This window comes from Notolepis coatsorum (assembly GCF_963971535.1).
Source record: "Notolepis coatsorum genome assembly, chromosome: 7".
NCBI lineage: Eukaryota > Metazoa > Chordata > Actinopteri > Aulopiformes > Paralepididae > Notolepis > Notolepis coatsorum.
In genome coordinates this window covers 82819592-82836103 of record NC_140171.1, presented here as the reverse complement: position 1 = coordinate 82836103, position 16512 = coordinate 82819592, and the positions used below count along the sequence as shown (strand labels likewise).

Sequence of the window (16512 nt, the reverse complement as noted above, 5' to 3'; positions counted from 1 at the left end):
CCTCTCATTTTACCCTCACGTCAAGTCTTTCACCAGGTACGCCTTTTTCCACCTCGGAACCATTTCCCGCCTCCGACCCTCACTCTCCGACACCTCAGCAGAAACACTCATTCATGCCTTCATCACTTCCCGCCTCGACTACTGTAACGGAATTCTTGGTGCCTCCAAGAAGGTTCTGGATTGCTTACAGTACGTCCAAAACTCAGCTGCGAGGGTCCTCACCCGCACCAAACCCTGGCAGAACATCACCCCTACCCTGCAAAAACTCCACTGGCTCCCCATCAATCACGACCTCCTCACCATCCCCCGCACCAGGCGTTCCACACTGGGAGACTTTCTCTGTAGCTGCCCCCAGGCTGTGGAACTCCCTCTCCCCCTCCATCTGAGGCTCTGACACCATCAACCTCTTCAAAACCCACCTAAAAACCCCACCTGTTCACACTTGCCTTCGCACAACACGGCCCTGCTCCCAAGTAGCCCACCCCCTTCCCCCTGACTCTTAAGCTACCGATCCCGTCGTTTTTGTTTTTTGTTGATATTTTCTGTTACCGTTTCGTCCAATTGGACAGCACCTTGCCTCCTTATTATTATTATTTTTCTTTAATTTGTAAAAATGTTCCTGTATTTTTACCCTCTTTTATATAGCTTCTCTCTCTTGTAAACTCTTTTATATAGCTTCTCTCTCTTGTAAAGTGTCCTTGAGTCTGAGAAAGGTGCTTCTCTCTATAAATTCAATTTATTATTATTATTACCCATTCTGCAGTCTGTTAATAAAGTTTTCAATCAATCAATTAATAGATTGAAAAGTATCCGCCCGATTTGAAGTGATGGCTTATTTAGAAAAATACCCTAAACTCTGTGCCTGTTTACAATATACCATATTACACAATGTACATTCTATTTTAGGGTGGATTTCCCTTTAAGTATGAACATCAAAATAACACATAATTCACATAATTGGCTCAGAAGAAATCCCTTAACAACCAAATTATGAGTCAAAGGGAAACTGATATAAATAAGTCAGACTTGAGAGTTCAGATTTTTTTTTTTACCTACTTTTTTTCTCCTTTTTCTGTGGTTTTCTCCCATCCCAATTTTCCTCTCGTGCCAATTCTCCCTCCCCTGTCCTGATCGTTGCTCGCATGTGCCCCCCACTGGCCGGTCGTAGGGAGGATAGAAGCCCATCACATGTCCCCTCCGATACATGGAGGCAGCCAGTCACATCTTTTCACCTGCCAGCGCGGACTCTCATTGGCGAGGTGTAACGTGTGGGAGGCTCACATTGCCCCCGCCATTTCCTGTCTTTGCTGTGCAGGTGCCCTGACCAACCTGTAGGAGTCGCTGTTTACAACGACCAGATTACCACCCATCGACTCCCCTCCCGCTGACTCTGCCAATTGAGTCAGTATGACGGATTCGATACCGGTGTCTCTTGCACCACCCAGCCGCCGGGGGAGTTCTGATTTTGGAACTGATTTAGGGAATTCTGGCTTCACATAAAGTGTAGAAGAATCCAAATCTAAAATGAAGATATGGGCTCCTGGATTCAACATGTGAGTTTACCTCGTCTCCCTTCTTGATGGTTCGTACTGGGAGCTTGCCGATAGCCTTCTTGGCTGCGTCTCCCAGGCGTCTCTGTAGCGGGAGATCAAAGAACCAACAGGGTAAGATGTAAACCTGACAGGCTGCAAGAGACATGTCAACAGTCCGTCCCGGGAGAACTGATGAGAGAAAATGTTACGAAGCCAGGTATGACACAGAGATGTGAAACTGATCAAACGTACCTGAGCTACATGCTAATGTAAACTCGCTGCATTTAATGTGTTGACATGGCACAATGAACCGCCACTTGATGCTGTTGATATACAGTGCAGTGTGACTGTATATGAACAGCAACAGAATGTGTGCATTGATATGAAAAAGCTCAACTCAGGAACACTGACCTTTAAAACGATAAAAGGAGCACACAGTACTTTAAAACATTATAGTCTGTATTTTAGGTTTGTTATACTTCACCCTTGACTCCATGAACAGTTCAAAAGTATCTCTACATTAAAACAGTGGTTCTCAGCAGTGCATCTCAAAAGAGTGGCTCTTGACCTAGGGCAAATATACCACTAATCTGTTTTTAGCGGCTACAAAACTGTCTTTTTGTGGCAACAAAATAAATAGATTGAGGACCACTGGTATGACAATGTAAAGTTTATCCAGTTAAGGTCTGCGAGAGTATTCCATCAATGCAGTTACTTGTGTTTTGGCATGCACTACTGATAAGAAATGTCCCCCCCGAAACATTAAAGGAGAACACTGGTGTTGCATAGAAATACAAGCCCATTTACCATATTCACAGTGGCCATTTTGCTCTTATGTCATGCTCAGGTTGGGATTCCTTTTCACCCTGTTCCCACCTTGGAAACAGAGAAACCAAATGAAGGCTTTGTGTTTACTGTGATTAATTAGCTCTAGCAATTTCCATGTATGTTGAAGTTGCTGTCAAAAGAATAAATGGCAGCAAATTACTTCTTCTGAAGGTAAGAAAAAAAACCCTGACTGCTTTCCAACACCACCAGGGATAATGTAGAAGAGAGTGGCCTAGACGATTGGCACAGTCTTAAAACAACGCCAGTATTATCCAATTGATCCATTATTTTTACCAAATAGTACTGACATAAACCCTTAACTCATTCAGCGCCGGAGCGATATGCCCGATATAGGTCTAGTACGCCACCGCTTTAATCAATGGGGGGACTGTGAGATTTGCGAGTGCTTAAAATATATCTTAAATTATAGCTATGGGTCTAATACACCCGTCGATTATCAGTGAGTTGCTTCCAGTCAACATCCACGAAACAGATTGTTTTTTCATCTGTACATTTCCGTTTTATACCGTTTTGAATATGAGTATAGTTTGGGTGGTTCTGAGTAATTCCACGAAAATACACGATAATAGCCCTTTAGTGGAATACACTAAACACGTTGATTATCGAATCTTCCTGAAATCAACGCTAGATCATCATTATTATCCTTCCTCATGCAAGAATGAAAAGAGCCCTGGACCGCGAGGCTCCCCCGCCACCTCCTCCCACCCAACGGCACACAGCCACACACACAGAGACAGCATCGATCGGGGTAGAAATAAATATCAGATCAACGATCAAATTTATATATAGTGTTCTTACATTGTATCTGATGTAATGCAAAAGAAATAATCCGATTATCTGATCGCCATTCCAAATACAGGCGGGCGGGGTTACTGTTCCATGCCATCGTTGTATAGACCTACCTCGCCTGAGTATTTAAACCCCGCCCGCACGGCTCGGATCGTCCCAGAAAAGAAACTACACCATTCCCAATGGAGTGCAATACCAGCTGGAAGGCGTAGGCGGCGGTATTTGCCATTTTGCGAGCTCAGACCCATTCCCAATGATAACATCAGGCTGGATGGATGAAAATGAATGGATATCGCTAATAAAAGAAATAACGATTAAAACCAGACTATACTCGTGATTGGCGCTCAAGCGATGGCGAGTTAACCCGACTATCATCGTGACTGGCGCTGAATGAGTTAATATGGGGTCATTGGACCAAAATAGTTAAACTCTAATCCACTGAAAAGGACCATATCAGTCAAATTTGTACTTCCCGCCATTATTGGAGACTACCCCTGTCTTTAACAAATGATCGTAGGTGTATACTGTGTGTTTAGCTGATATCATTTTACCTTCCTAAACACCATTCAAACTGCCATTGATGTTGAAAAGGGGTGGATACTCCATGAGACATAAACTTTGTTTGTAACTCAGCCTTCTGAAAACCACTATATTGTTTTTATTTGTGCTACACTCTACTAGAAGCACCACATGTCAAACTTCCACATTCAGTTGTGTACGCTTATTATTAACTCCCGGATGCTCCCGGTTGCTGCGCGGATTTGAATACCTTGTATTCAATATCTAATATTCAATCAAGTATTGATGCCAGAGACAGATGCTTGGTCATTTAGAATGCATAAATCATGCCATTAGAAGGTATCCTGAACTATGGATATTTATTTGCATGCATCATTTAGCAAAATAATTATACATAACTAGCAATAATGTCAAAGCCTTAGGGAGGCAGTGATTTCCTGGTAACACTTGCAAGGCTTACAAAATAAGCTTTAAGGCTGACTCAGGATCAGTTTCTACCGCATAATGTATATTATAATTAGAAATGTCAAAACTGGGGTGCTCCAGTAGCACACCATATAGCCCGCTGAGTCGCGAAGCGGTCGCCACGGGTTCGATTCCCAGTCCTGGTGGCCATTTGCCGCATGTCCTCCCTGCTTCTCTTCCCGTTCTCCCTCTCTCCTCTGTCGGTCCTGCGTGGCCAGAAAAAGCTGTGAAAAACGCTAATAAAGATAATAAAAGAAAAAAGGAAATGTCAAAACTGAGGGCGGCTGGGTAGCGCAGCGGACTAAGCGTCTGCCTACCACCGCAGAGACACTGGTATCGAATCCAGCTGTCAGCGGTACCTCCGGCTTGGTCGGTCATCCATACTAACCAATTGGCAGTGTTAGCAGCTGGGAAGCCGGCGGGGTGTGTATCCTGGTCGTTGTAAACAGCGACTCCTACAGGTTGGTCGGGGTGCCTGCTCAGCGAGGGAGGGAACTGGGGGAAGTAGTGTGAGCCTCCCACATGTTACGCTCCCCCAGTGAGAGTCCTCGCTGTCAGGTGAAAAGAAGCGGCTGGCTGACTCCGCATGTATCGGAGGAGGGGACATGTGATAGTATCTATCAACCCTCTCTAGACCGGCAAGTGGGGGGCAAATGTGCGCAACGACCAGGAAGGGGAGGGGGGAATTGGCATAACGACAAAATTGGGATGGGAGAAAAATACAGAAGGAGAAAAAGTAGATCAAAAGAAAAGAAATGTCAAAACTGATGACTCAAATAAATATTTAACACAATAATATTGAAGAGCAACAGCATCTTTGCTAGAATGATAATAACTAAAATTTGAATTGTAGTTGGTCATTACCTTCACCAGACACGTATCCATATTATGTGAAAACAACTTTTAAATTACTTGTTTTGTAAGCATTGCTCATTGAAACCAAGGGGCACTGCCTGCAAGCTAACTAGTTACCTTTGGCTAGCTGTGGTCTTTCCTTTCTATTAGGAGGGCTAACAATGCTAACAAGCCATTCTTAGAGAAATTAAGGAAAATGTATAGGAAAAACTTAAACTCACAAAACCAGTGTGTTAAGTTAAGTTAAGTTATTTTAAGTTAAGATTAAAATAATGTGAGTTGAACCTTTTTTCAGTAGAATGAAAAGAAAGCAGCCCCCCGATAAACAGTTATAAACTAAAAACCACAGGGGGATAGAGAAAAACATAGGGCTAGATCCACAAAGAATGGATTGCACTGTGCTAATTGCACCCTTACTTACAATGGGGGACCCTGATGTAAACAAGATGAAAGTCATTCTCTGGTCTGCATCCCCTTAACAATTGTGTGTATTGAGCCGTACTGTATTGTACCCATTCTGCAATATGTTAATAAAATAAAATTTTATAAAATCACCTGCGCAGTGATTGATTGAAAATTGTAACAGATTGCAGAATGGGTACAATACAGTACGGCTCAATACACACAATTGTTAAGGGGATGCAGACCAGAGAAAGACTTTTGTCTTGTTTACATCAGGGTCCCCCATTTTCAATTCATAATGAATTGTAAGTAAGGGTGCAATTAGCACCGTGCAATCCATTCTTTGTGGATCTAGCCCATAGCCTGCAACAGCAAGAGGAACATAGTGATGGAATCAATGGTTTTCATTTCTGGTTATAACAACCTATAGATATCAGTTTAACCGTGTTAAACTGTAAACGCTGAGACATACATCTCCTCTGTGTGTGTGGTATCCCATTGAAACGGGGAAACACATTTGTGTGTATATACAGGATATATAATGCATTATTAGAAGGCGTTGTAGGTCAAAAAGGGTTATAACCTGTAGGTAAAGTACATATCTATAATAATAATGGATTGGATTTATATAGCGCTCTTCTCTGACTGACTGTTGCTCTGACTCAGAGCGCTTCACAGAGTCCATTATTCGTTCATACACAGTCATACCGGTGGTGGTAAGCTACAATTGCAGCCAGAGCTGCCCTGAGGCAGACTCACGGAAGCGTGGCGAATAATCAACGCCTACGGCCCCTCCGACCACCACCAACATTCATTCACATGCATACACATTCATACGAGGCAAGTAGGTTAAGTGTCTTGCCCAAGGACACAACGGCAATGGGATGGACATGGGCTTGGGCTATAGATATATTAGTTTAAACATGGTATTGTGCGTTAGACTCTCCAGAACAGACAGAGACAGGGTGCAGGGTGTGGGAGTGATAGCGGCCAGCCACACCGAGGTCATCGGCCAAGGTGCTTTATAAGCCGTTGCTATAGTGATGAGATAGGGTGGGGTTGCTATGGGCTAGCAGGCCGCTGGTAGGGGAAGAGATAGAGAAAAGGGCGTTAGAGTGGGTCAGAGGTGACAAGAGACATAGACACGTTGCGCTGTTGCCATGGCTAACGGCCGTTGCTAGGGGAATCCACTTTATAGCTGGGGTGAATTTCCGGGTGAAGCAGACTAACCAGACACGCAGACACGTTAACAGCGAGTCAGGAGCTGAGCTCCCAACCCTCAAAGCCAGAGGGTTGGGAGGGGGAAGGGAGGCCAAGAGACTAGGCCGCGACAAACCATAGAGCTGATAACAGGAGAGATCGATAGAATAATGAATTTAATAGACTTTTCAAAGACGTTCAGAATCATTTCCATCTTGCACAAGTCTATGTTTATGGAATAAACATCAACATCAAGGAAAGGTATCACGTTTCCAGTGTGTCGATTCTTCTGATTACGGATGTATTAACGGGGGAGACAGAGTGTGACAGCCAGTACGATGAGTAAGCGATAACAAACACAACGCAGACTTCACGGAACCACAGAGAGATTACTGTCTGATCACTGTCACGAGAATCCAACAACATAGATTGACAGATAGTAAGAAGATACTGCCTGAAGAAGTCCACTATTATCCCTGTACCCAAAAAATCCAAGCCTGCTTGCCTCAACGACTACCGCCCTGTAGCTCTCACCTCCATAGCCATGAAGTGCTTTGAGAAGCTAGTAAAGGGCTACATCTGCTCCTCCCTCCCCATCAACATGGACCCCCTGCAATTTGCATACCGCCCCAACAGGTCCACGGAGGACGCCATATCCCATGTGCTGCACACAGCAGCATCACACCTGGACAAGAGGCAGGGGAACTATGTGAGAATGCTATTCATCGACTACAGCTCGGCATTCAATACCATAGTCCCCTCCATACTCATAGCCAAGCTCAGGGACCTGGGCTTGGGCTATGACCTCTGCCAGTGGGTCTTGGACTTCCTGACTGGCAGACCCCAGGTGGTGAGAGCAGGCAACTGCACCTCCTCATCCATCACCCTCAACATAGGGGCCCCCCAGGGCTGTGTTCTGAGTCCCCTCCTCTACTCCCTGTACACACACGACTGTGTGGCTCAGCGGAGTAGCAATACAATCGTCAAATTTGCTGACGACACAGTGGTGGTGGGCCTGATCTCTGCCAACGACGAGAGGGCCTACCTGGAAGAGGTCAAGGTCCTGGCGGGATGGTGCCAGGAAAACAGCCTCTCCCTGAACGTCAGCAAAACAAAGGAGATGATTGTGGACTTCAGGAGGTCGGGGGTCAAGGACTACAGCCCCCTCAGCATCGACGGGGCACCGGTTGAGAGAGTCAACAGCTTCAAGTACCTCGGAGCCCACATATCCGAGGACTTGACATGGACCATACACATTAACAGTGTGGTGAAGAAGGCACGACAACGCCTCTACTTCCTCAGGCGCCTAAGGAAGTTCCAAGTCAGCCAGAAGATCCTTAAGAACTTCTACTCATGTACAATAGAGAGCATCTTGACCGGCAACATCACCTCCTGGTTTGGGAATAGCACTGCAAAAGACCAAAGCAGACTACAAAGAGTGACACGTTCAGCCGAACGCACAATTGGAGGGGGGCTCCCCACCCTCCAGAACATTTACTACAAGCGTTGCAAGGGGAAGGCTAAGAGAATTATTAAGGACTCGAGCCACCCGAACAACTGCCTCTTTGAACTGCTGCCGTCAGGCAAGCGATACAGGAGTCTCAAGGCGAGCACAGAAAGACTCAGAAGTAGCTTCTATCCCCAGGCCATCAGGCTGCTAAACGAACAATGAATGAACACTACACAACAACAACCACCAAACACACATAGCACACACATCCACACGCACACACTCACTTTAAACAAACACACTGTAGCACCCACTACACACACTTTATAGCACACACCCACTTTAAACAAACACACTGTAGCACCCACTCCCCACACTTTATATTTATGGATGAAGGATTGCACTACAACTCGTACACCTTACTGTAAATTGTACCTAAAATTGTACCTCATCCCATTTCTGCTTTGCACTAGATAGTACTGTACATTAGTACACTGCATAGTATTGTGTATTGTATATTATATGGTAACTCAGAACATTGTACATATGTCTATACCGAACAACTGTGACCTCATTTTCTTCTTCTAAATTCATGCTATATTATGTTATTATGTTATTTGATACTATCTTGTCTAGCACAGTCTCTGGAGCGTAACAGTAAGAAGCATTTTGTATGAAAGTATTCTGTACTTCTGTATGACAACTATTAAAGAACTTGAACTTGAACTTGAAGGCTGCCACAATATGTTACCTCGGCAGTCTGTCTTCATAAAACAAATGCAGAGTTGGAGCTCAATATGGAACTCATAATTCAACCAAAAGGATGAAAATGCAAACAATGATCCTCATGGCATCTGTTCCTATGACAACTGTCGCTGTGATATATCGTCATATATACAGATATCACAAGAGCGTCAAAGGTGGCCATCCATAATATTTGTGTCAACAGCAACCAAAGAGACAGCATTGTATTTACAGTGTAGGGTCAAAGTGTCGGAACGCAGACTCAGATGATAGTTCAGTGGTTCTCAGAGTTTCTGCTCACCCAGCTGTCAGGCTAATCCTGGCCTCTCTACAGTCTAGCCTTACAGAAATACCATACACCATACCAGATGGAAAGAGGCAGGGGCTAGAATGACAGTTTTTATTTATTTATTTTTTTAGTGCCACTTTGAAACAGGTACATGTCCCACTTTTTACTGCATGCTTTCTTCACTCCACTGCTGTGAGGAAACGTTTTTTGAGACTCAAAAGTGTTTTCTCTTTTCAATCATCAGAAGGCACAAGGGGGACTGACATGGCAGTCAATTGATTGAGAGACTATGTTACCATATTGGAGAAAGAAAAAGTTAGCCACTGTCATTCTAATGAAGGATATATGTAGAATGTGGGATTTTGACCAAGGATACCTCTGTAATGCATCAATGCAAGAGTGGTGTTTTGGTAACAAAACTGATTTTGGCCGATACAATATTAGCATTTGTTATGGCCAATAACCGATATTACCGATGTCGATATGATCTGTATTAACACTGAGTGCCACGCCCCTTCCGGGAAGTGCATAGGCCATGCCACCCATTAACCCCATGTAATCGTTCACCTTGTTTGTAGAGCTAAAAGTATATTTTATATTATAGCTATGGATCTAATAACGCTGTCGATTGTCAGTGGGTTTCTTCCGGTCAACTGATTATTTTTTCATCCATACATTTCCGTTTTATACCGTGGTGAATATGAGTATAGTTGTAGAGTGATCCTGTGTAATCCCAGGGAACTCCGTCAAACAGCCCTTTAGTGAAATTCACTAAACACGTTCCCATTTCTCGCCCGATTATTGAATAATCCTGAAATCAACGCTAGATTATTGGTATTATATTTCATCATGCATGCACGAAAGGGGACGGGGGAAAACTGGCCCTCCGTGCTTTGATCGCAGCCAACGGCACACACACACAGGCTGCGATCGCGGGAAAAACATTATCGGATCAATGCAAGATTGATAATATATAGTCCTTACCTTGTCTATGATGTACTGCAAAAAGAATAATCCAATTATCTGATCGCCATTCCAAATACTGGTTGTGGTAGTGTGTCCCATGTTTACCACCAAAGAAAATGAACGGGCAGGCGGTGGAGCCTCGTCGATGCATCGTTATGAGCGCTTGCCTTGCTGGAGTGTTTAGACCCTGCCTGCACGCTGCAGCTCGGTCAGGAAAACAAACCACATTGTTTCGAATGGAGTGCAATAACGACCACAAGGCGTTAGGCGGCGGTATCGCACCGTTGTGGTCTCAGACAGAGTGCAACACAGTCCTACACCATAGCAGGATGAATTATGAATGGAAATAGCTAATAAAAGAAATAACCATCATAATAACGAGTATACTTGTTGTTGGCGGCCAACGATTGGCGGGCTATAACGAGTTAACTTAATGCAGTGTTTCTCAAAGTGTGGGGCGCGCCCCCCCAGGGGGGGCGCAGAGGCATGACAGGGGGGGCGTGAGCGACCGGGAGAAATGTGTTTTTACGCGTTTTTTATGTGCTGAACGCACGCCCATAAAACAAATCGCGCGGTCACGCCCCCCCGCTCTCGCTCTGGGTTCATTCAGCTCTCCGTGCTGGGCAAGACGGTAGTAAAAGCTGTCAGCCAGCCAGCCACTCGACTTCTTTAAGAGAAAACTTGAGGAATACTGTAAGCAGGAGAAGCAAATGGTAAAAGCTGCATCAGTGAACAGCAAAGCACAACTGGCATCATACAAGGTCGTATACAGAATCGCCACGTGTAAGAAACCACACACGATAGCTGAGGATCTCATCCTCCCCGCTGCTATATTGATATGGTGTCCACAATAATTGATGAGACAACCGCCGCAAAATTGAAGTGTATCCCCCCCTAACCCTGTCCAATGACACCATTGCAAGACGTGTATGTGACATTTCGAATGATCTGGAAGAACAACTCACGGAGTCACTGAAAGACAAACATTTTGCAATACAAGTGGATGAGGCCACTGACAGCAATAAAGACTGTTTGCTTATTTCCTATGTTCGCTTTGTAAATTCCCAGTCACTGAGTGAAGATCTACTGTTTTGCAAATATGTCAAAAACAGAGCAACAGCTGATGAGCTCTTCAAAATTATTGACAGTTACCCGACAGAACATGGACTGAAATGGGAGAACTGTGTGGGCTTTTGCTCTGACAGTGCGCAGGCCATGGCAGGGAAAAGGAGGGGGCTACAGGCGCTCATCAAGGGGGTCTCGCCAAACGCGCAATGGACGCACTGTGTCCTTCACAGAGAGGCGCTAGCGTCAATACAGCTTAGCCCTGAGCTGAATGAGGTTTTGACAGAAGTTATAAACGTGGTAAATTTCATCAAAACCCAACCCCTGAAAGTGCGCCTGTTCTCTGCGCTGTGTGAGGAGATGGGAGCTGACCATTCTGCAGTGCTGTTTCACAGCGAGGCAAGGTGGCTCTCGCGAGGGAAAGTGTTGTCGCGAGTCTTTGAACTACGAGAGGAGATTCGGGTGTTCTTGGAGGAGAGCATGCAAGAAGCTGCAAGCAAGTTCAATGATGAACAATTTCTGATGAAACTGGCCTATCTCAGCGATGTCTTTGGAAAGCTGAATGAATTAAACCTTCAGCTTCAAGGTATATATGTTGATATTTTTTGTCTTCTAGTATCTGTCATGTCTACTCTAAACTGTATGCTGTTCAGTTTAGTAGTGTCTGTCTGTTTGTCACTAAATGTAATATGAATTGATTACAAAAGGACCCCAATTGAAACAAGCCATTGGCTTTCTTGTTTTTTTTTTTTATCCTATTTAGTTGACCTTGTACTTACTGTCATGTGATTTTTTTTCTGCAAACATCTAAATAAAGTATTCTATTCAATTCAATTCAAGGCAAAGATAAATACCTACCTGACCTGGCAAACAAGATCACTGCATTCAGTCGAAAGCTGGAGATGTGGGGCAGGCGCCTTGATGAACAACAGACTGATGCCTTTGAGAACCTGACTGAGTTTGCTGAAAGCAGTGTTTCTCAAGTCACCAGTGATCCCCTGTCTCAGGCAGCACATCTCTTCCCTGAGAGGATTTTTTTTAATACTTCCCTAACAACAGTGCTCAGTATGACTGGGTGGTGGATCCATTCAATGCAGCAGGTTGGTATTATTTTTATGTTATTGACTGACTAATTATGACATTTGTGCTGTAGGCTACATACATTTTATTTATGTAGTACATTATATAATAATAATAATAATGATAATGATAATGATAATGATAATGATAATGATAATAATAATAATAATAATAATAAGCTACTATCTAGCTGGAGTGGATTGTTGTAAAACTGAAATTTGTTGTGTTTAATTTGCAATTAATTACAAATAAAGTATCTCTATCTGCAGCACCTGCCGATTTCAGCTCTGCTGAAGAGGAGCAACTCATGGAAATTACCTCTGACTCCACCCTGAGGCTGAGGTTTACAGCTCAGACACTGAGTGAATTCTGGCTTGGTGTGGAGAGGGAGCATCCACTCATAGGGCTGTGGGCGTCCTTCTTCCCTTCGCCACATCCTATCTCTGTGAGATTGGATTTTCAGCTGTTGCTTCACTGAAGACAAAGCACAGGTCTAAGCTCAACATTGAGCATGACTTGAGAGTGGCAGTATCAAGCCTGCAACCTCGTTTTGAAAAGATGTGCAGTGCAAAACAGGCTCATTGCAGCCACTAATGCTGTGATGACTCACATAATTTACTTACATTTTCTCTTTTTTGCACAAATTGCAAAGTTCTTTCACAAGTTCTTTCACAAGTTTTTCTATAAATTTTTTAAAAAGCAGTGTCCTTGAATTTTATTGCAATGTTACAAGATGTCTCTATTTTTGAAAAAGCAGTCTTGAGTGTCCATTGAATTGTATTGCAATGTTACAAGATATCTAAATTTTTTTTTAAAGCAGTCTTGAGTGTCCATTGAATTGTATTGCAATGTTACAAGATGTCTCTATTTTTGAAAAGGCAGTCTTGAGTGTCCATTGAATTGTATTGCAATGTTACAAGTAGGGCTGTCAGTTTATCGCGTTAATTAGATTAATTAATTACACAGCAAATTATCGCGTTATGAAAATTAACTCAAAATTAATTACAAAAAAAAAGTTTTTTTTTTTTTTTTTTTTTTTTTTAATAATATTTTTTTTGTATCTCATTCATTCCATAAGAATGTAGAATACACATTTACAGACTTTTTTATTTTTTAATATGGTCCATTTGCATGTTCTTGGTATCTGATTCTAGGGACATCTATGAATCTCAGGGAATGTATTCCCAGTGTCAGAAATACTGTGGGCTAGATCCACAAAGAATGGATTGCACGGTGCAAGTTGCACCCTGGTCTGCATCCCCTTAACAATTGTGTGCCGTACTGTATTGTACCCATTCTGCAATCTGTTAATAACATTTTCATTCAATCAATCAATCTGCGCGGTGATTGATTGAATGAAAATTTTATTTTGAGTAAATTGTAATGAACCAAATGAGAATATCAATAATTTTTTTTGTATCTTTGACTGTGAATAACACCATGCTCAAATTGACCAGACCTGAAAAATCTAAGCAAATTAATAGATGGAAGATGATTAAACAGAAGGTTTTGTAGATACAGTACTGAATTCTGCCATCCGGACACATGCAATTTGAAATATGATTATATAATATAGAATATCAGGCATAAAATGGTTATGCGATTAAAATGCGATTAATTAGATTAATTAATTACAAATCCTGTAATTAATTAGATTAATTTTTTTAATCGCCTGACAGCACTAGTTACAAGATGTCCTTATTTTTGAAAAAGCACAGTCTTTGAGTGTATTGGACACGATATTGGTGTTATTTCAATAAATTTAAACATGGCCCATTTCATGACTATTTTGTTGGGGGGGGGGGGGCCCAAAATATTTTGGTCCGCCAAAGGGGGGGGGGGGGGGGGGGGCCTGAAAAAGTTTGAGAAGCACCGACTTAATGCAACTGACGAGAGAGGACGCAGGCGTTTGTTGTTCGCCGCTTCTCCGTCTGATTTGACATCTTATTTATATATAAAGCCAACTTTTTAGATTAATAACTGAGAACTTTTAGATTGTTTGTAAGTATATGTTTTAACTTTTTGTGATTTTTACTCTGATCTCTATATGGATAAATTTTTGTTTACTGTGTTTTCGACGGCTGTCATCATCTACCTGCTGTTTTCGCCTCCAACGGACACACCAACTGACACAACTGACACACCAACTGACACACTGACACAACACGGGCCGATTATCCTCCTGCTGTCGCCATCATTTGAATCCTATTCAACATCCATTGAGATATTTCTCCAAGTTCCATCTCCTTCCTCAATCATCTGATCATCTCCAGTTCTGTGGATCCAGCCCAGGGCTAATCAACAACTAGCTCCCGGCTAAAAACAACAGCTAAGACCAGGGCTAACAACAACTAGCTCCCGGCTAACAACAACAGCTAAGACCAGGGCTAACAACAACTAGCTCCCGGTAACAACAACAGCTAAGACCAGGGCTAACAACAACTAGCTCCCGGCTAACAACAACAGCTAAGACCAGGGTTGTTTGATATGACGATTATCTGGCTGTAGATACATGGCTAAACGTGGTGGTAGTCTACACCCTACAATCAAGCTAAACGTCAGATTGTTTCAAAGTGTCTTACCTTGGGATTATTGCACGGTTTTCGACTGATCTGACGGCTGTCAGAGCTTCCTCCTGCATCGCCCAAACTCCGCTGCTACCGATCACCAGCTGACTGCCGGCCCCTCTCCCTCCCGATGACCTGATCGTCTTTTGTTCCATCTGGTATCTCAGCTCTCCTGTTTCTCCCCCGGACATCCACTCCCCTCCTGGTCCGTCTGGCTACTAGCACTCCAGCTCTGTGCAGCGACAACCGGATCTCCTCTCTGCAGTCCTCCATGGCTAACAGTTAGCACTCGGCTAACTGTTTCGGCACCGGTATGTTGAAATACTCCATACCGCAACTCCTGAGTCTCCTCAACAACCACAACTTCCCAACGCTCGCCACAACAATAAAACAACTTGGACTTCTTCGTCGGCCTTGTTACATCCACAGAAGCACCCGGAAGAAGTTTGTTTACTCCCAGCATGGACACAGCTATTCCATCAATCTGTTCTGCCGGTCGCCGTGCCGCAGATCTGACGCGTCATCGGAGCTCTGTGACCGCTGGTGCTAGTAGCCCGGGGAAACCCTGCGAGACCTCTGCATGATACCACGGGGAGTAACGCAAGATCACAACCCGCGAAGGATTTCAGAAATCGTGGAGTGGATTTTAGCCTACTCCGGCCCTTACAGAGACTCACCTCATTACCAAAAGTCAAAATAGAACTTCTAAATACACAATCTCTCAATAATAAATCATCCTTCATACAAGACCACATTATCGACAAGGAGATATACGTCATGTGTCTCACTGAAACCTGGCACCAGCCAGATGTTTACTTCACCCTAAACGAAGCCTGTCCTCCTGGCTACAGTTACCTGGAGAAAGAGCGCAGCACCGGTCGTGGTGGAGCGGCTTAGCCGCTATTCACAGAAAGGAACTGGAACTGTCCCCCCTGCCTTGGAAATCTAAATATTCATGCCGTTTTGCCACCCTGCAGCTGAGTTTCTGCTAGGGCTGAACGATTAATCGATTTTAAATCGAAATTTGAAATGATGCAATTAGCAAAGCGCAAAAAAAATCGCTATTTAAAAAATTTAAATACAAAACATATTTTAACCAGGAAGTCCCATTGAGATACAAGATCTCCTTTGCAAGTTGTTATTGTTGTAGGAACGGTTTGGGAGAGGGAGGTAAGGGGTTTTAGATTGTGTTGTGAAGTTTAGACTTCAGAGAGGGAGAGTAAAGTACAGAAAAAAAGGTACCGTGGCGTTGGGTACCAGTATCGATTCCCAGGTAAAAATAAACATTTTCAGGCTCGGTGTCCTGAACAGACCCACGCGTAGGCCAGATGCAAGCCGCATTTTTCAATAAACCTCTGTGGGGCTGCTTAGGGAAAAAAATTATATATAATCACAAATGTAATCGCAATCGCAATATCTATCAGAAAAATCGCAATTACATTATTTCCCAAAATCGTGCAGCCCTAGTTTCTGCTACTTCTGGACTGCCTCAACCTCACACAACACATTGATGTCCCCACACACGCAAAGGGCCACACGCTCGACTTGATCATCACAAACTCCGCCCCCATCAACAACCTGCTAGTCTACGATCTGGGGGTAACTGACCACAAGACCATCTCAATGGAGCTGTCATTCCAGTCTCCACTCAACAAGCCCAAGCGCCAAATCCGTTTCAGGAACCTCAAAAACATCAACCCGGACACCATGACACTGGACCTCCAGCTTCTCTCCTCTGTC

At 43.6% G+C, this 16512-nt stretch overlaps 1 protein-coding gene across 1 annotated transcript in view; it reads right to left on the bottom strand.

Moving 5' to 3' along the window:
• rnf150a (ring finger protein 150a) overlaps window positions 1-16512 on the bottom strand; it is a gene marked incomplete at its 5' end in the record, with an annotated part of 177022 nt that overhangs the window by 66948 nt on the left and 93562 nt on the right. The window contains one exon of the mRNA XM_084317982.1: window positions 1564-1635. Coding sequence (XP_084174108.1) covers window positions 1564-1635 — 72 coding nt within the window. The remainder of the gene's footprint in view (window positions 1-1563; window positions 1636-16512) is intronic.